This window comes from Contarinia nasturtii, unplaced genomic scaffold, assembly GCF_009176525.2.
Source record: "Contarinia nasturtii isolate CC-2019 unplaced genomic scaffold, AAFC_CNas_1.1 Cnas_scaffold_1182, whole genome shotgun sequence".
Lineage (NCBI taxonomy): Eukaryota > Metazoa > Arthropoda > Insecta > Diptera > Cecidomyiidae > Contarinia > Contarinia nasturtii.
Genome location: NW_022198526.1, coordinates 2,388,136 through 2,410,896, shown reverse-complemented (window position 1 = coordinate 2,410,896; position 22,761 = coordinate 2,388,136). Strand labels below are relative to the sequence as shown.

The following is a 22,761-nucleotide window of genomic DNA, read 5'->3' as shown; positions in this document are numbered from 1 at the left end:
CATGCAATTAATGTATCATTTTCAGCGAAAAATGTACCACCGAAACAGGTATGGCGCGTAAGTGCTAAATGAAGCGAAATGCCTTATTTTGAACAGATTTCGAACAACGAAACCGAGCGTGTGTTGTCGAACGAATGTGAATAAAAACGAAAATAAAACATATTGATCACAATGGAGCATTAATAAAATATTCGCGTACAATTCAATGTAAACAACATCGGATTGGCTTTCGTACATATTTCGCAATTGGAAAAAAATGCACGTACATTCATCATTGCCGAATTCGAAATTGAACGCTAATTAATATTGTAAATGGAATTACACAGACAATATGGGCATCGAACAGACATATATCACATACTATTATCGGAGACTGTGAATTTTTTGTTTTCATTCACGCCATTGGTATTTGATATACGCTCGAAACGCAACGAGATTGACAAAGTGGTCCAACATAATACAAAAGAATTTCGATTTTGCACCGAACACCAAAAATATTCACGTAAAATGTCAAACTTGTCATGCCGAAAAAAAATTCGCCCCTCCTTCGCTCACTCCCTCCCCGAAAAAGGCATCAAAATGGAACAAAAGAACCCAGACGAAATTAAAAATGTCGATGCACGTGAAACACACGCTTTGAATTTACAAATAGAATAACCAAATATCAATGTCGTTGAATTTTCAACGAAATGAACGAAATAAACAACAACAATGGCATTCAACATGGAATACCGGGAGCAATATGCGAAAATTTAATTTATTGTGTCAAGTTCGGAGTATTTTTTCCGTCGATTGATATTCGAGGAACATGGACATTTTCGTTTCGACCCAAAATCAATAAACAATGACATTTTTTTCTGCTCACCATCGCCGTGACTACACGCATCACTAGCAGGGCATTTTGAGGTTTTTTTAACATTTCTCTCTCTTTCTCTGGATTTATGGTTTTTATTTATTGTCACTTTGTATTCAGTGCACACAGCAAAGAATATAAATCTGAATGTTTTTTGTCTGATTTTTTTTGTGCTTTTTCAGCGTACCGGCATCATTACTCGGGCACAAATTTGTATGGAATCTTGTATAATTTGCTTAAATATTTGCTTTTGACGTGTTTGCTATTTTTTGTTTGGTTTTGTTTTTTTGACTGTAATTCACTTGATTTATTTGTACACGGTTTTTTGCTCTACCTTTTCCATTGATCCCAAACGAAATCGCAAATTTTGGGCCATTGATACGCAAATTAATGCCGATATACATTCTTTTCTCTCTCTCTCTTTCGAATGATTGCATATTTTGTTCTTTTCAGCATTGACATTGTTAGATATTGACAATAGAGAAAAGATTTTTGTGTCATGATATTTCTTTTATGTATCAATTACATTTTTCCACTCAATAATTCACCGTATGTCAATGTATTCGGTGGCATAGCATCAGATTGAGCATTTTCCATTTGGTTTGATGATCGTATATATCGAAAATGGATAATATCCCATTCATATTGAAATCACAATCATTTTTTTCGAGCACACGAAAAAGTCAACGTTTATGTTATTTCTGTCATCGTCTTGGTTGGATGTGATGCGAAACCCCCCTCTTCGTATAACCACTAAATATTTATGACTTTCAGGACTATTTCCTTTTCGATTTAATAGCTTCGAGCTAAAGCGCAACACAAACAATGTCGTTGCCATTTCCATCTCCAATGGTACAAACTCGTAAATAGATTATGCTTCTACCCGCAACAACGACTTGCCATCCATTTTCCACATCAATCTCTTGTTCATCCATTTGCTCCGCTCAAGTGAAAAAAAAAAAAGAAATGCGTATATCAAGTGATGTGATTTCCTATTCTTATCGAACAAAATCTTTGAAAATCGTTTATTGTTTGACCAATATGTTTCGGAGCAGTTGGTTTATTTTTTTGGGGCACGCATACGATAAACTTTTGTGCGCTATCAAATAAGAGTATACGAACGATGGAAAAATGGTACAACGGAGCGAATAAAGTATCGACAACAATGGCAAAGAATCAAAGACAGCAAAGAAAAGTACTAGTATACATCGGGGTAGTTTTTTTTGATAGAAAATGCAGTATCATCCAACTGTGTGCTAGTCTCATTGGTTAATATACTAGAGAGATAGAAATGAAACCCGATAACCAAATAGTACTTTTACCGAATCAACAACACGATGAACAAGATATGAGAGAAAAACGCAGTAGCAAATACCACTTGAGACCAATCACAATAAATAAACTTGCACACATTGAAGCGATAGAGTTAAAGATCCAGTGAAATGGATGGCGATGATTCGCTTCAGCAAAAATTCAAGCGATGCCGAAAAAGAAGATGAGGAAAAATATACAACCGTGGCACAAGAATGCCCCAAAGAAAATAAAATATAAATTCGACAACAGGAGCGATGCTGTTTTTTTCTCTCTTTCTCGTTCGTTCGATTGTTTGTTTGAAAAACATTGAAGTGCCTTGCACGCAAAATGTTCCAATAAAATTTGTTCGATTTCATTTTTCGATTCGCAGACACACGCTGAATTTTTATTTGCGGCACAAGCGATTTTTTGTTCATCCCATGTATTGGAGGTGAAAAATAGTATAAATTATTCCGTGTGGGTTTTTCTCTCTCTCCTTTCGTTTTTTTTTTTTTTTTGAATTTTTATTGTTTTGTTTACTATCTTTCCGAAAACCTTTTGAAAAGTGCGAGCGCGTACAAAAACTCAAGAGTTTTGCAACACTCCAATTTTTTCTTCACATTTTTTTCTCTCTCTCGATTTGTTAACTTGAAAATATGTGAGAGATATGTGAAGGGATGCGGCAACGGAGATGGGGCAGCATCGTTATTGGAAAATTCAGTTTGGACAAACATAAATAAAACGAAGCGCAAACTTTTCCAAACTTATTTACTCGTTTTTTCTTCTTTTTTGCTATTGTTGTTGTTTATGGTTCGTTTGAGAGTATAGATATTGTAACAAATGGCCAAAATCAATGGTATAACAGCACAGACTGGATAGAAACTATAAGTAAAACTAACTTTTCATTTTGCTATTAATTTCATTTTAACCATATGATTTTTCGACAAACTTTAACAAAATTTATGACCGCATCGATACCAAATCACCACTTGTTAATAATAATTGCGGAACGAGTTTATACGTTGGTATTCGATTGCACTGAAAATACTTCTGAATCAATTAAAAACATAGAAATACGATATCTGTGATGACATTGAAATTAATGTGCAATTAAAAGCTCATTTTGTAACACCATTTTCAATCAATTATTTAATTGTTCGAGAGCAATAAAACGGCAACTTTTCATCAGATGAAAATGAGACAAAACTAAAATGTCGAATTTAAGGTGAATTTAAAAAAATCCACAGCTTTATGAAGACATCAAAACCCATGAAAAATATATTTTGCCTCTATAAAGTTATTAATTGTTGATGACGAAAACAAAAATGCTTCAAGAAGTTACAAGTATCTTGTTGGATGATAAATTGTTTTCTAACACCAACGTCATGATTGCATGTCGTAATAATGTCTTCAATTGCTCTCAGCTTGACATTTACACTCTACAATTATTCGATGCAATAAATGTTGTACTTATCGAATCAATAGAATTATTGTTTTGATGAGCAATTGAAAAAGCCTGACATGTTAATGAAACGTTACTCTTTTTTTAGTTCGTTTTATTTAAAAGCTATCATTATTCCAGGCACATTTTCATTTGAACAATCAACAAAACATTTAGTATTCATCGGAAAGACGATGACTGTGTAATCGAAATTATAGTGTAGAATTGTCATTGTGACAAACAATGGCGTGTCGGCTGTGTGGATAATTGTTTTACAAAAAAAAACAACAAAATCCAAATACTGATTGGGTGATGAAACTCGAAGAAAAAAATATTAAAGTTTCATTCAAAATTCATAATGTTTCATGTACGCATTTTCGATATTCAAACATCAAGCCACCGGTTTAGTATGGTGCTTTGAGACGGTCATTACGAAAATTATACGATGAAAATTACAGAGCGCTTGAAGCAGAGCGAGCGTATCCTGTCCAAATGACTTCCAAAAGGTAACTGACATGAAACGGCTCGATGCATGCTGAATATATTGGTAGCGTTGAACTTGTTCGTTGTGGCCTGTATGTGTTGGTTGTTCGCATACAGCTGCGCTCTTCCATCCAACTAGCCGTCCAATGTGGATGTATGATGCCCCCCGAACACGTCGCGCTAGTGTGTTCGTTGTGCATGAAAATATTCAACAGCGTTGTATGGATACATGGAAACCGGTTACAGGTTAATAGTCATCGTTGCTTGTTTATCTGCTTGATTCATCGTGTTATGTGTGCGTGTGGCGCATGGCATTGTGTTAGTTGTTGTTTGTTCGTTTTATTCGATTTTATATTCGCCAGCACTACAGCGTTACGTGTAGATACATATGTTTCGATACCAGTCGAATTGTTTGGCGGCGCACACGTCACACATAAAATATGAACATATAAACATGAAAACAATACTACTAGCAAACGATGAAAGAAAGAATCGAGAGAGAAAAAAGGGTAAACGAGCAAGTGAGAAAGAGGAAAGCGAAAAGTCGCATAGATTGACGCATCATTCGTGCACGCATACACACAATTTAAAATTCAACATGGATGATTTTGCAAGCAATTTCCTTTTACTCTTTTGGTATTTCTTCGACGAAACCGAGAAATATGCGGCACAATTTATCGCATTCAGAATCAATCTCTTTTATGGATTTGATTGGATAAATTGGTTCGATAATTTTAAACTGAATTTCCAGTTGTTTTCACTAATTTGACAGACAAAGGATGCGATGAGTTTGTCGTTAAGCTGCCACACACAACGTCACTGTTCAAATCGATTGCGAATGAAGTGGCAGCCAGACAACGGAATGTGCAGTGACTGACAGCGGGAAAATTGTATAGCACCGCATAATTGATTGTATGCGCACAAACACGGGTCCAATAACAGACAGTACCATCTAAGAGAAGCTTCACGAACCACTGCTTGCATGCATCATACGACCGCTGTCGCCAGACTTTCAATTCGAATTATTCCGCTTTTATTTTCATCATCGAAACCGTTATACATTTTTAATCGGCTTTTATGTTTGGAAACGAAAATTCTATTGAAATTACTCAATCGATTTATTTTCGATTGACAACAAATTTATTTTTACAAAAAAGTTTAATTCACACTCTCAACAACTTGATTTGAATAAATCGAGCTTTTAATTATGGCTTCATCATAAATTGAAAAGTAATCCATTCATTCGAAGCCTGTCATTTACTGGAATAATTAATAATTTAATTAAAATCGATGAATGATTTCATTTTGTGTTCATCTTGATTAAGTGATAAATGCCAGAGCAAGGAATCGAACAATTTTTTTAGTAAACTTGATTTAACTAATTTTATTTGCTCGTTCACCACTACCTATTTACTTGGCTACTAATTCAATGGAAAATATTATTACGACCAAAATAATTACGAAGATAATTAAGAACGAATCAATTTCTGGAAAAATATGCCCATTTATTTAAATTGACTTTTTAACAAAATTGTTCAAATTATTTCGGTATGATTAGTGTCACGAGCATTGGGTAAACAGAATATTTGAATTTCTGTTGTTCAATCGACTTTGAGCGCAGCTTCTGTATGCTAGAGATCTTGTAGATGTTTCGATGTCATTGTCATTATTTGAAATGGATATTGCTTATACATCAGCACGGATGCGTGCGAGAGAGAGAGAGCATGATTATTTTGCAATAAGTAGTAAACATTTTGTATACACGCATCAAAATAGAATTGAAAGTCAACACAACGCATCATAAATAAAAAAACCGTAAATTGATGTTCGCCTTCAAAAGCTCTCACGTTGCATTTCGCGGAAAGTAAAATTACAACGTTGCATCGTTTATTTTGTGCTAAGTTGTCAGAAATGTATGCGCTCAGAGATAGCCACTGCTGAAACTGCGAATGTGTTCATTTACTAACGACGGTTGTACGTGTTTGCAATTCGAATCGCATCGCATTTGTATTTTAGGGCAATCAGCGGTAGAATGATGTGCACTCAGAAATGGCATTACATGCTGTTACCGTGTTACCATTACATCCGATCGTATAATTATTTTATTAGTAATGAAATATGATTACAATGTGAAAACTTCATGCATGTTGTGGCATTAAAGAAACCACGCAGACATACTGTGTGCGAATGAGGCATCGAGTGAGACAGAATGAGAATGAAAACAAAAAAACAAAACAGAGAGAAATATTGTCTATATGTAATACTGTGTGTCGAGTGATTGTTTGAGCCTTTCCTTCTATAATAATAATGTGTACCATAAAAATAGCCATTCCATTGTCTTTTAAGTAAAAGAATATGAAGTAAATGAACGAAAGAAAAAAAAAACCTTAACATTGATTGTTGAGCGAATGCTTGCGGTACGAATAAAGTGTATGTATAATGATGACGATATGAATAATGGCAATGCTCAACTGAGCTTAGTCAGAAATGGTTAATGGTTTTGTTCATAGAAATGGTTTTGCACATAAATTCCAAGAGCCGCATGGTGTTTTGTCTTTTAAATTTGGGCCAGCACTTTATTTATCACGTCCGATAGAAATTTATTCGACATAAACTGAAGTGGTTCATCATTTTATCATTCCAACCCATGCAAGGAATGAGAGATAATAGAAACGTACAGCGCATATGTGTATATGCAATAAAACTGCCAATGTAATTGCAGTTCATAGTTTTGACATATTGCCAATATAATGACTTTAAATTTAGATTGCACATTTGTCAGTTCACATCGTGGATAAATTATATTATTGGTCGGTTTGATGGAGCGCTGATTCTAAATAAAAACCCATTATGGACAATAAGAACACCACCGGTGGCGAAAACTTATTTATCAATGTTGAACAAATAATTACAAAAACCATTCATAGCCCGGCAAACAACACCGGGAACACATACACATATGAAAATTGTGAACCAGGTGCAGCAAACGGCAGCCGTTTCGATGGTGAGCTCGTGTTTTGATTTCAGCTTCATGATGATTTATTCATTCGACCCAACCTTATGTATTATAATCGCATGAAATTTATACTTGCGTCCGCAATAATCATATCACCGATACCCGCGGGTATAATACACATTTTTCCATATTAATACATTTCGATTCAAATTTAAAACGCACAGATTAAATGGATAGAGGAACCATTTTATGGATGCGATTGAGTTACAAATCTGAAATACATTTTCATATCAAAATAAAAAAAATAATATTTCCATTTTACTGAAACCTCGAGTATTATTATGGAAAAATGATATGGAGAAAATATCGAAACGCTCTGAAGTGGAAACACGTAATAAATGTGTTCATGGTTTAGATTTTGCACACATTTCGCACAATCAAATTCAGCTCTAGAATATATATTTTCCAAATTGAATTCCAAATGAAGAATTCCATGAATGCGAAACAAAACCGTACGCAAGACCACAAACAACACCGTACTTCGGCCGTCTGGTATGATACACGAACGCACATTTATATAAGATTCATATTTTATGTGGGGCCCATATGCTTTGTATCTATTATATGGAGCGCATTAAATTTGAGTGAAGGCATCACATTCAGTTTGCAAAATTAATTTGAAATGGTTCATATGCGTGAAACTCAAAACGAAATTCTTTGTTGTAATACAATTTGTGAAGATTTTCAAACAAATCACATTAAAATTGTATCAAAATATAGCATTTACACGGCGTATCGTATCGACCCATGACTGTCGACCAACAATAAATCCTTGCGGATTGTGTGCACAAATGAAATGAAACAATGTATCTGTCATGTTTACACTATTAAACGGGTATTTAATAATCGCTCGAAAATAATTTCGTTCATAAAATTTGCAATAATATTTATGCATAAACTAAATAGAAATTTGATTGAGAGACAAATGTAATAGTTTGCATTCGAAATTGAATAGACTCCAAAATGTATGAAACAAGTCAAGATTTGCACTCAAGCGCAACAAAATTGATGCGAATCAAAATAAACCAAAAGATATTTGAATGGTTTTTGTAAATTTTGTATTCAAATATCTGCAAATTCACACATGATGATTTTTCGTTCCATGCGCATATATTCTCTTTTTTTTGGTGCGATGGAGACCACATTCTGATTATTGTTATTTCGCACAATGTTCTACCACATCCAGACACACATCACAACCATGCAAATCAAATAAATAACAAATTTATTACTGAATTACAATGTAAACAAAATTATGCCATTCAAATAATGTGTATTTCAGTTGAATGCATTCGTACATATATACGAGTGCAGCGCAAGAATTTTATGTCAGACCGATAAAATACACATTTTGATTGCACATCGCGCATTTATTCTCATTTTATGTTCTTTCCATATTTGTTTGCAATTATTTTGTTCGGGCTTGTCCCGTACCGTATATACACATTCATGACGTTTATCTTTCCCTTTTTCACTAGCGCAAGTTCGACGAAGCTGTTTCGATTTTAATTTCGATTTTTTAAAAACAATTTTATTTCAAATGGAAAAAACTCTTTCTTGTAAAAAAAGCTTCGAAATAAAAAAAAATGCGCTCACGTTTTCCGAGAAATGTCTTTACTCAAGCTATTTATAATAATTAACATACAAATAAGTTGAGATTTGAGAAATTATTATTACTGCACTTGGAACCTTGCCAATTGACGACCAGAAGATAATAAAACGAACTAACGAAATATGGATTTTTTTTTGGAATTCACGCTATAACTCAACTCTTGAGTATTAAAACGGCATCGTACTTCACTTCTCTCTATCTCCCACCCTCTCTATATTCCTCTCTCTCATGGGAGTAAATTTAAACGATTTGACTAGTGTTATATTTACATTTGGACTGAATTTACTCTCGTATGCACATTGTGTGCTTTTGCATAGTTTATTCTCTTGTTTCGGCAGTAAAGATATGCAACATACGTTATGCATAATATGCATTGCATATACATAGCAAGAAAACGTTTAAATATCGAGTTAAACTGCACTAGTGCACATTGATTATGATGCAATTGTTCAATGAAATTGAAATGATTTCATATCAGTCAAGAGTTAAACTTTCATGTTCGAAACGTTAATTTCAAATTTAATGCACAGTAATAATGTTTCTGCTTTAAATCCTTTACGAATTTGAAGAAATTTGTTTGAATAAGCACATTTCGAGATATATTCCAATCGCTATAAACTTCGATAATTAATTATGGTATAATAATTTCGTGTATAGTTCCACTAAACTATGAAGTTCGTTGCATTTTACGGATGTATTTAATTCAAATTTATAAACCAATTATCTCAAACTGAAAACTAAGCAAACTATCTCGTCTTTCACGTGTAGAACACGATAAAATGCGAGTAATAGGTGTAATTAAATTAGCACATAAACAGTTATTGTTCATGGGAAGACACATACACTCTTTACAGCAACGAGAGAGAGAGAGAGACTGCTTGCTATTGGCGTTGCCTGCGCTAAATGAAGTGTATAATTAAGTTTTCAACTATAATTTCAAAATGAGATATGCATCGCATGCCCTTTTCGAAACAGGTTGAAGTTCGCAAAGTGACCGTTTCGTTTTCGGGATCGTGCGTTAGATTCGTGTTTATCATCTATAAATTCATGGATGGTGAAAATCTCGTATGAATAAATTTCGAATGAGTATGCTTTTCCGTTGCCACACACACACATGTGCAATGGTTTGTGCACAAGCTTTGTACATTTTTGCCAACATAAAATTGTCCGTATCATTTTTTTTCTTCTTCTGTTTTGCAACTGCTGCAATGTCATGTAAGTGGATAATTAAATTTTTTCCCATTTTCAAATTCTTTGGCAAAAATGAAAATTGGAAAATTTTGTATGGCAGGAATAGATAAAATGGCAAACGGAACTTGATCGGATGGTTGGAAAACTTTGCTACTGAATGCGATTATATTTTCAATTTTATAGTGTCATAGCGAAAACTAGCGATAAAAACAAGTGTTGGTTCAATTTTAATGGAGCAACGCGACTATAAAAAATTTATTGGACGCTTGATGATCCGGCTATTGAAACCATAATGCCTCCCAATGGAAAATTCAAACCGAAGAAATGCACCTTTTTGTAATGAAGTTATTTTATGTCAAACTTTTATTCCCGAGGCTTTTTTCACTCTTGCTCTTTTCCGCTATTTTCTTGTCGCTCACTTAACAAAAAAGAACCAGTTTAACACATTGTACAGCTCAATATTCGTGTATGTTTTGTCGTTGTGGTTTTTCTTTCGAAAATTCAATGTAAGTAAAATGTTTCGTGTAAATCCTAACCGTAAGTGTTTATTACGTATATTAGCATATTCATTGGTGTTTTTTTGTGTATGCCGTTTGAATGAAAGAAGGAAGAAAACTTTAACATTTCTAATTATTTTTTTTAAAGTTCAATTTCCCTTTGTAGTTTTGTTATTTCGTAATGTTGGGCTCGCTATTTTTTTTCAACTCTTCAAATGTTTGTCGAAGGCGTTAAGAAAACCGCTATCAAAATTAAAATTTTATTTTCAATCCGCAGACATGAATGAAATTTCGTTTAAAGTGCAGCAAATACTATAAAAAATGTATGAAAAGTAGACGATAATAAAATTGAAATCATACGGAGAGGGAATTAAAATGGCAAAAGTGGCAAACGGCATGAATGTGTCTGGCAAATGAAAGTCATTTCTTGAATATTTTATTTTCCATTTTGTTGGTTTTTGTGGCAAAAACCATTTTGTTCGCATTGAAATTTTTCAATTTGGTTAAAAACCTTTGCGAACCATAAACCACAGTAGCACACAAAGTTGAACCACAACGTTCTCTGCTCACAACAACAACGAAAAAAAAAGTTGGGTCAGCAAAAAATGTACCACTTCGAACTGCAGATTTCTATAAAGACGAGAGGGATACTCGATAAAAGCATGTACCATGAATGGAAACGATAAGTTTTGGGGTATTTTGGAGAGCCAACAAAATTTTAATAAATCTGTGAATGTGAATGCTTTCGACATGCACACACACGATAGATTGACAGAAACCTTTCAAAACTGTGCAAATACAAAGCAACATAAACACGGGTGGCCACATCGGAGCCGTTTCCATAGATGAAGTTTTCTCGATTGAAATTCAATAGCTTCAACTGTTTTATGACCTGAAACGTAAGCTTATTGCTTTACAATGATATTGCTTTAGTTTCCAATATAAATCCTTTCACACGAAAATCAAATCACTCTTGATCTATTGGTCTTCCCCATTTTATACCGACATTTATAATACATTTATCGAAGCAGAACTTTTCTTTTATTGCAATAGTTGCGAGTGAAATAAGTGCATCGTATAATAATAGTTGTATTTGACAATCAAATCGAATCACGGAATCGAAATTCTTAAAAATCATTTCATTTATTGTACATGTGTCGTCAAACATGACGGAAGTTTCAACAATCGTACCCGAGTTCGACATGGATCAAACCGATCAAACACAGGAAAATCCATATGAAATGTTAATTCTGTCATTCTGATAAAGCCATCAATGAATAAATGAAGCGTGAGCTGTAAACGTCATGGAATGTTTATTTTCTCTGGCAATCAATAAACTAACTACTTGTGTCAAACTAACAGTTTTGCACAATGAAACAATTGCATGAAGCAATACTTCGTGGGTGCCAACAATATGACAAAACAAAGTCGACGAAAGCGATATCAGTTCGAAAATCACCACACATACAAATGGTAAATGTGTCTCTGTGCATTAAATGCGAAATAAAATCAACTGGACGCCGTTTTGTAGTGCAAAACGAAATTGAATTGGCGATTGTGATGAAAAGACCAAAGCAAACTCATGCCACTTGATGAAGATGGATTGATGAATGGCAAAACATGTCAAAAGCACACCATGACAAAACTTCTTTTTTTACTCTCTTGCATCCCATCGCACCAGTCGCCTCGCGTCACTGTTCCATCGCATATTTTATATGCGACAAAGATGAAATACACTTTTCGCACACAAATACATTTTACACAGTAACAGCACCAGCAGCAGCAGCAGTAGCTACAGCCAGTGCCAATAATAGTTGTTTCAACATAAAATTCTATTTTCGGTTTTCGTTTCATCACATTTTCTCCAGTGATTTTTGTTCCATTTCATCATGCCATTCAATGTTTTACTCTATATTGTTTGTGTCCGCGTCCCGCAGCACGAGTTTGTCGAATCATCGTTTATTTATTGATTTTTTTTTGTTGTGTGTGAGTTGGGTGAAAAACTTTTGCGTTTGACTTTTAAGCTGGCTCGTGTTTCTGTAGTTATATGAACCGATTTGAATTAATGACGTCTAAATAAATATTGTACATGGTAAATGAAACGATACTTTTGGCTACAACAAACTTTTCTCTTAACCGGATAAATTTAATAGAGTTTTAATATTTGCCCGCTTTGTTCGGCGATTGGATTTTTTCACGCTTTTTCTATTTTTTTTTTTTTGCTTTTTTTATTGTCTGTACTGTGTAGCAATGTTGTCAACAAAGAAACATAATTTTTCAGCGGTAATGAAAGAAAACTTGATAAAAACTTACGTGTGAAGTGTGATTGACCACCGATTGCTGATGATGATTGTTGGTAATATGATTATGCTGCTTGTGGTTCCATTCACGTTCACAATCTCTGTCTTTATCACGATCTTTGTCCCGTTGTCCGGTATCAAGTAGTTTGATTGGCTTGTCTTCCAGTGTAGTCAGTTCAGTGATTGATGACAAGCGTTTTTCATTGAGTTTGGTTGCCAATTTTATAGCATACTGCAAAGAAAATGAACAAAAACAAAAATAGAAACCTCAATTAGAAACACTTCACTTTAAAATTTAGAGTGTTTTTTATTGGGTCTTGCTGATGAGATATTTAAAACTCAATTACATGGCAACCTTTTCAATTCGAATCGCATGAAACGTTAATTATAGTTGCATAGTAAGTGCTGGAATAAACGACTAATTTCTAATCGATAAATAAATTAAAATGGTTGCACAATTTCTTTTTGGCCCTTCGTGTGTGTGTGTGTGTCGTTCTGTGTGACCCGAAAAATTGCAATGCAAAATCATGGAAAATTAATAGTGTGCCAAGAGAATGATATTAATGACTTTTTGGCGGAGAATAAATTTGAACGCGTCGCTACTTGTGTATACAGCACAACGTCATGCCTTCTTGTTCAACAACGCCAATAATCATACTTATGATAAATAATAATGAGGTCATTGCAAAACAAGTTCCGAGAGCAAATTGGTTGAATGCACGTCAGTTGTAAATTACAGAAATTGCACCAGTTTTATGCAAATGCAACCGAAATACGATGTCTGCATCAACTTTTGGAAACTGCAATAAAATGGAAAACTTTCTGTCAGCTTTAATTGTTTGGATTTTGTGAACAATGATTTTCAGCATATTGTAGACGGCAGACATTCAACCGATTTTCTTTGCCAAAATGTCAAGATTCCTTGCACAAACGACTGAAATCGAATTCATTTGCTGGCTGGAAGTGTTGGGAACGGTGCGTTTTGCAGCAGCAAACTTCTCAAAATTCATGCGATTACCGAGACGCTGACTGAGATTCAGCCACGATAATTAATGAGCTCCGGGATAAACAAACAGTCGTAGTGTCGTGTGATTTGTAGATTTGTATCCATCAAAAACAACGACTATTAATTTATGACAATGAACACAAGTGAAATGATGGTAAAATTGCAACATCACAATTCGCTTTAAAGTTTGCATCGTTCCATTCCGTTTAGTTTCAGCTTTTGGTTCCAATTTGTAGTTTAAAACATCCAGAGTGTGGCGCAGAGTATTGTCTGGCCACCCAGGGCCCGCATTGTTTCCACTTTACCAAGAATTGTAATAAAATTTTATTGCAATGACTTCGCTCATGTGTTCGGGTGCTAATTCACCATCTTACGGCAACACATTTCTTGCGGTCGTTACACATCGTTTATAAAGCATGTCGCACACATGAGCTACACATCTATAGCAATATATTCCTTTCGCTTAGCTTTCTCCCATTCTATCACATTGATATTTACTCTAATTTTGTTCCATAAACCATTTGCACATATTAAATCCGTTGGTGGCTCATTGGCCCAAAACTTCTTCAAGCGCTTAAGTTTTATGATGTTTTTTTTTTCTCGAAAGGCTCTACCACTTTTGGATAGTTTCGGTGTGTGCACAAATGCACATAAAACTTGCAACGCACGCTTTTCCACATTGCATGGGCAATTTATTTAATTTCAAGTAAATTAAAATTGCATATGGTTATTATTATATTTAATAAATGGCTTGTGTAAATTATAAGCATTATCGATGAATAAATTATTCGCTTCAAAAGTGCCGACAACCAATTTTATGATGACATGATCGTGGCAGAAAATTACAGATTCAAAAATCACTTTAAATGGAACATAATTCATACACTATACGCATACATGTTCGTACTAAATAATGGTTTCAAGTGTCCACGTGCTGAGTGTATAAACAAGCGAAGAATATAAGCAGCTTAAGGTTTTCCATATTAAAGAGGGACAACGGTGAATTTGCATTTGAAAAATAAGATTCAGTTCTCAAAGAGAATAATAATTTTCTTAGAAGGTGTTAAACGATGCTGTTGTTAAACGGACGGAAAGTCGGTACATAGAAGAATGCAAATCTGTTATCGATAGTAGTAATCTGCTTGTGAATTGCTTTGCTTGCTCTTTAAATGTATATAATCGTATTTCATTGCATAACAGAGACTAAGCCAACGGATCACATTTCATTGCATATACAAATAAAATCGATACGCTTTGAAGCTTGATTTAATGCATTTCGAAAATGGTTTCATACACGCAAAACGATACAATTCGAAAATAAAAACCCTTTTTAAATAGCTAAAATCAACATGAACATTATTTATTTTGATAAATATTGTCAAGTGTTTCATGTGAAATTGCACTTTAATGTAATAGAAAATCAATAGAAGTTTTCATTTTCTGAAATTAATTTACTCGATTGAAAACTTCAAACATTGGCAGCAAAACATAATGTCATGATTGCATGTAACTTTCGAATGTTTTCGTTTTATTATGTCAGGGCATTAGTTTTTAGTTGCCAATTTTGTAGTGTATCCTATAAAAAAAGGAATTTCATGAATAAAATGCCACAAGGAAATGAATGCGATTGGAGTCACTCCAAATTCTTATGAATCGAGAGCGCGAACTTATATCCCAAGGACAAAATGAATTTTCTTTTTTATTTTCAAATATGTCAAGCGGCTCTAGGATAAATAACGAATATTACTTTATGACGATCATGATGGCAGTTTATACATTTATTGCCAATAGCATCGGCATTGAATTTTCTCATTTCTTGGGAAACATTACACATTTATGCTGAGGATATTTTGTAATAGTCAAAGAATGGATGGCTGCGAATCGCTGGTAGTAAAAGTGCCGAATAACGAAAGATTATTTTGCATAAGAAAGTAACAGAGGATGATAACGATCAATAACATTATAAAATGCATGTCGACACGCGTTCAAGCATACATTGCAATGGAGGAAGTGACACAAAAAATTTTCAAATATGCAGTGATATATGATATTTTTCAGCTTGCACTCCTTCGGTTTATGAAAATGCTTTGTCAGCATTGATCCCTGTGTCGTTCAATATAATGTCGTATATCTTATTATGCCACAACGAAATGGATTTCCCGCAATAAAAATAACATTTATTGTGAGTAATTTTATTGATTTTATGCAGAACACGAAAGCACCACATTTTGATTTAATCGAGTCTGATAAAATTCAACATTCTCAACCCTATGCCATAGAGCCATAGTGAAATAATCGAGCAAGTGCTTAGGAAGAACAGACAGAGATAGTGGCATACTAAGAGACAGATATTATTTGCTAAACTAAGTGGGAATTTCTCAGATTTCATCATTAGATCGTTTACAAAGAATATGGTGACATCGAGTGTCATGTGCGCATCACATTCAAATTATGATTTGGTTTTATGCGCTTCAGTTCTTCAGATCTAAGTCATTTGGTCGTTGCTTGTAATAAAGAAAGATATCGTATGTGTGTGGGTGTGTGAGAGTATGTACGGTATTGGAGTGCATAACTGTGCTGTGTCGTCTATCGTGATTATTTCACATTTTCTACACATGCAATAAAAATGAAAACAACCATAATCGTGAAATTTTTTTTTCATGACAATTTTATCTATGAAGGACATATTACATAATGCTAAATATTCTCTTTTTTTCGTTTATATTTTATGACCTGCTTTCTAACTGGATTGCTCTCGGTTTTATCTCTACCGTTTTTAAAAGAATGTGAATCTTCTTTTTTGTCGCGGCGAAATTTCATGAAGCGAGCAATATGTCAGACAATAGCTGAATTGCGAACGTCACACGAAGACGAAGTAAATATTCATTCAGCTTCGCACGTTAACTTGATTGCGTCGTATTTTTATAACATCATAACGTTGCATGCACTAATTCGCATCAACGGAGAAATTCGCTTGAATTTTTGACATTCTCATCGAAATGAATCTCTTTTCAATTTTCATTTTTCATTTGAAATGACAATCGTTTCGTTGCGATTTTTCATTCTTATTTTCGTCGATATTTTTTTTATATCGCACACTGAACGAAAAATAAAATCAATAAAAATCACATAAGTCTTGGATATACGGTTTTTTTGCACGATTTGTAAACAAAAAGCAAACAAGAGCCAACAATGAATGCAGAAGCGTATAAATATGAAGCAAATAAAGTCGTTAAGTGTGAATTTTCTTGCTAAAGAGATTATCGCTTTGGCAACAAAAACGATACTCTGTGCCATACTTCGGTAGATCCGATGCATTTTCCACACACAAAAAAAGGAGACGAACGAACGAAAAATAAAAACCGAAGATACAACTACCAAACCAATAAAGCGGCAAATCACGAGAGAGAACCCAGTAATGTTCTTCCTCAAAACCATTTCATGAACTCATTCCATTTCGGAAACTTTTTATATTCGGCGATTTTTTTCCGTTCGATATGGTCTGTTTCTTTTGGCTCGTTTCTTTGGCGTTATTTTCGTTGAATAGAGGAGCAAAATCGTTTTGGCAACAATAAAACAACAGCGCAGCGAAAAACATGGAACTGGATATAAAATGAAGTAGTATAAAATTTAGGGCAATTACATCGAGTTGATTAAAAAGCGGCAGTCACACTAAATGTGCTTAAACATGACCGATGAACGGAAGGGAAAAAATGCAACCGAATTTGTAATTTTTTTTCTCTTCTCATTAAAACTACTCGAGGATACATTTAGTCAACCGACAACAATTCGTTCCACATGAAAATAGTTGTTATTATTAATATTTCCTTCGTTGCTCCATTTTTATGGCTAATTAAAATGCCAGAGAAAGATTTTAATAGCTTTCGTTTCATGACTCACATTTTCAAAATAACATAAAATGTTTGTTTACATTGTTGAGTTGAGTTTACATTTTTTTTCTTCTCTCTAGCAAATAGACACTTCAATGAAGTTAGTTTACAATATTGTAGCGCATTTTTTGACCCCTTATAAATTGGCTCTTTGTAGTTGAAGAGCGAAAGTAGCTGGAAACTTGATAGCAAAATGTAGTATTCAATGCATTTCAAGCATCACTTTACAATGAATTTCAGTTTGTTTTTCAATGTTATTTTCATTTCACTGGAGTATCAAGTTGTTACGTATTACCACCAGGGTGAGACAGAGAGAGAGAGTATTGTTTACTGGGATTAGCCGCAATCGTTGTCTCGTGACAAAACCCAGAGCCAACAATTAATTGGTTATCCATTTGGTTTTTCAGGCCAATGTACGAGAGCACTCATTCAAATGCCGTGCTATCGAACGTATCATAATCTCAAATAGAATTGAATGGGGTAGAATAAAAACTACTTCTCGAAAAATGTTTAAACACGAAACCTAAAAAAAACTTTCAATGAAAAGTGAATCAATTTTTTTTCGTCCAATTGAAGTGAACCAAAAAAAATTTGTTCAATAAAAGTGAACCCAAAAAAAAAATTCATTTTAGTGTATTTTACACTGAAAAAACCGAATGAAATTTGTTTTTTGGTTCACTTTTATTGAACAAAATTTTCTTGATTCACTTCAATTGGACAAAAAAAAATTGATTCACTTTTTATTGAAATTTTTTTTAGGTTTCGTTTTAAAATAGCAATTTTTCGAGAAGTAGTTTTTATTCTACCCCATTCAATTAGCTGATGCTTTCAGTCATTTACACATTGTATACAAAATATATCGATATCCATAACATTGTAATACGTATACGTAAACATTTCCACTGCTATAGGAATGACATTCGATCGAGTATGTTTCTGTATGCATTCCATCCGACTGTTATGTTATGTTTGTTATGTCTGATGATGCACAATTCAACACATAATAGCAATTGGATATCGGTTAAATGGGAAAATGTTGTCGAAACGATGATATTGAGTGATTTGTGTGTGCGTTTGAATTTCTGAGATTGTAATTCGATCCGGTTTTAAAACCCAATTTAACATTTTATCAAATAACAATCGGACATTGTCGCCACTGCAACCGCTGACGCCATTGATCTGAGCACCGAATGATATTGCCCATGATACTTTGAACTCTGTGTGTGTTTTGCCGCATCATACATAACGGTCAAATATTAATATTTAATAATAATTGAAGTATACGAACACAGGCGATGTGCATATTCGAATGAATTGCGACATACATCAAACTGAATTCACTCGAAAGTTTAATTAAATATTAATTGAAATTTTAATAATAATTTTCCATTTGAAAACTAAACTCCAAGTGTATCAATGTGACAGAGCGATTTAAATTATTCATAAATCGAATAAAACCGAAATTGAATTTTCTGGTTGAGGACCCGTGATTGAGGCAGCAAAAAAAAAATAAATATAGACATTTATACGAACGCAAATACAACACAGAGCAAATGTAATTTAAAAAATAAAATGATAATTTAATTGTGTTAACAAATTTCGATATTTCATTAAAATTGTAATTCGGTGTGATGACAATTTGCAATGTTTTTTTTTTGTTCGTTGTTGTTATGATTTAAATGAAAATATGGCAAAAGCCTTTTTATGTCCTCCAGCGATATCGATTACAAATTACATTTACATGCCATGAAGCCGTGAACATCATGTTATATCAAACAATGCGTTGTTTATAAACAGCTTTTCGGAATTCATTATCAATCGATAAACTTCGTTTCTAGTAAATATTCATGTTGTGTTTTGCATTTTTCCGAACGAAAATATACATTTGTCGCATTCATTGACCGCAGCGAACGCAGAGCACACAGAGGCAAAGAAAACAAACCCGACGACAAATATACACGTTTTTATAAATAAGTAATGGAATGCAAAGACACGAGCGAATATTACCAGGTGTTGATTTGCTGCACTGAAAACATGACTTTTACGATAAATTGTTAATAATTTTTGCCGTTTTACCGTTTTTACCATATTCTCGTTTGCTCGTCTGTCATTCATGTGTTCAACGTGAATGGCAAACGATTAAGGATTTTTTCATGTTTTAAGTTTGTCAGTTAGCAGATGTTTGTGTACGTTCAAAATCGACTCGGATAAAACATATTCGAAACGAAATGAAGAAAAAAATGAATCATTGAAAATGAAAACCATTTCATAATTCTCAGTAAATGATGAGCCAAATATCACGGTCATAAAACAATTCGGACAATATATATTTAGAATGATATTTCGTCCATTTCTTGTTCACATAATGCTATTATAAATATTTATTCTCGTTTGACATCAAATTCCAATTCATTGCCGAATGAAAAGAATTCCAAATGTTCCATTTGTCATTGCTCTTTGTCGCTTTAAAATCCACAATGTATTGTAATGCATAACAACTGGACGAGAACAATTATTATTATTATCACTGACAGGCGGTATTTTAAAATAAATACGATAAATGGGCACCTGATATTTCTGTTTCGTTTTGACGAGAATCGACAGGTCTGGTCGTTGTCAACGAACGACTGAATATGTAATAACGATAAAAAGCAGACAGTATAAAATGTTGTTTAATTTGCGGTTTCGCCTGTTGTTTGCTTATTGGCTGATTAAACAGATACCATCAAGATACTGCCGCTTCAAATTGTCTTTTGTGTGTGTGTGTTTATATCGTTTCCATTTTATATTACTTCTTGGCATGTTTTCAAAACCAAACTTGAGGGCTGAAAATGTAATAAAGTTGGTGATTGCGATGTGGATTAAGGTTAAAGCAGAATATAAATGGAATTTTCTATCATTGATGTGCGGCAATATCGTCTAAAAATTGACGATGAAATAAGATCGACTTTAACACCCTTCAATTCTGCAAAATCAGCAATCAAACAAAACAAGTAAGTCATTTCACACGCAAATTTTGGAAGAAGAATGAAAGAATGATGCGAAAAGACTTTTACTGATATGCCGCAAGGTTAAATATTTCAATTGACGTATTGAGCATCAATTTGTCACACACACAGTCTTTTCGTTCGATTTCATATCCACAAAAGTGGTTAAATAAATAATCCATTACGCTTGCTGTCCTGATTTTCAATGTATTCGCAATTTCCACAAATCAATTCTCTGCACGTGTGATACAATCGAATCGAAAGCTGAAGAGAATGGTTTCCATATCACATTGAAATTGTTTCGTCGACATAATAGTCTGACAGAAGAAAAAAAAATCGTATTGAGCAAATGGTGAAATTGTCCCGCATATATTCGATTTCCGATGTATGAATTCAAAGTGAAGGCACAATTCCACAAAAGACTCGATAAATGACGGATGCTAAGACACAATCATAATGAAATGGAATAACTCCAATAACGTAGCACAACTGTCGAACCGATTTGAATTCGTGCACCAGTTACAATTGATGCTCTTTCTATAAATTCTATATATTGCTTCGGGTATATGGCATTTGTTATTCTTCTCTTCAACATGAAAATGTATGTGAATCGTTTTGCATTGACGCAATACAGCAAACGCAGCGTATTTATTATGCTATTATTATTTTTTTGGCCACCATTTTTACATCGCGTCATTGAAAACAATGTGATACAAAAATATTTTTTTTTTTTTTTTTGTAAAAAAACAGTTTGTAATATAATAACATGAAATCCATATATTTTCAGCACGAACCAAAAATTTTGGCGTTTTTTGTGTGTGTGCAAAAATTGAATGAACATCAAATCAATTTCAGAATCTGTTTTCATGACCCTCGTGATTTAATAGAAAAAAAATCAGTTTATCAAAAAGTCTATTGTTCTTGATTTTGGTAGAAAAAAAAATCCGCCAACACAGCTTAAAAGTGCTTTTGCAAATGTGTTCATCACAGCAGCTATAGCTATCTATGCACAGACAGTGCGACACATATGCTTCGGCGAATTTTTTTTGTTGATCGTTTTTTTTAAATGAGAGCTTCAAACCGCATCCATTTATTCTGTCTGACAAGAGCATCAATTGTTATGAGCAGTAGGGTTCGGATGTATACGTGTGTGTCTGAATATAAAATAAATATCAGCGACGACAAGGAAATGGATATTGGTAAAAACGATGAAGAACAACAATGTGTCGCAATGAATGTTTCACCAATCACAGCCTAGAATGTGCACGCCGATATCAAGATTGGAAAATCGATTTTGTTCTCTCTATTTTTTTTTTCAAACCTATTCTTTTACATCGTGCAGTCTCCACGATTGAAAATAACGAAAAATCATCACGCTAAAAAAATATTTTTTTGTTTTCTGGTTCTGTCACTTCACCAAATTTTATCGCTTAATTCCATTTAAAGCGTTTCTATTTCCAATGAGATTTTGTTTTGCCGAAACCAACAACCGACATCAGTATAACAGAGATAAACAAGTGATGTGTTGTGCTTACAGTGACAATTTACGGGTTAAGGTGAATATTATTTTTGTTTGATTCATGAAAATTTTCGTATGCGCCACACTACAGTCTGAATGGAACGTGTACAAACATTTATAATTTAGTATAATATTTATGAGTTGAACAACATATTCGCATTGGTCGGTGTGATGTGTTGTATGGTTCGAATATGCTTCAACAACGTTCAGCATGCTCTCTGTTGTGCTTGTTTGAACACAACTCAAATCCAATTCAACGTTTAACTCTCTTGTCTCTCTTGTGCACTGTATTCCACACGTCGCATGATGTGTATGTGTGCATGTCTTTGGTTATAATATTTTCGAGTTGTAACAGTTGGTAGTATTGACAGCTGTTGGTCGCTTTGTGTCTACGGTTGTGTGCGTGTTTACGTTTCATTGTATGCGTATTACTTCTTGTCAAAAGATAAATATACGTTGAATGAATGTTTTTATGGTGTTTTTTTTCTCTACTCATACATATTTTATTGCTATGTTCTACATCGGAAGGGGTCACATAAGAATAAACCATTCGTACCGGGGAACTTGGTTATTTGAAAATGCACGAATTTTGGCCTTTAGCAAAGTAAACCATAAAACTCACTCGATTCGGATGAGAAAATTAAAGAGATTTTATTTTTCTTTTTACCGATTC

General features: G+C 33.8%; 1 protein-coding gene across 6 annotated transcripts in view; it reads right to left on the bottom strand.

The window, feature by feature from the left end:
* Positions 1-22,761, bottom strand: part of LOC116344729 (autism susceptibility gene 2 protein homolog) — a 221,564-nt gene that overhangs the window by 167,629 nt on the left and 31,174 nt on the right. For all 6 annotated transcript variants that reach the window (XM_031773410.1, XM_031773411.1, XM_031773413.1 and 3 more), the window contains exon 2: positions 12,700-12,918. In XM_031773410.1, the coding sequence (XP_031629270.1) occupies positions 12,700-12,918 (219 nt within the window). The remainder of the gene's footprint in view (positions 1-12,699; positions 12,919-22,761) is intronic.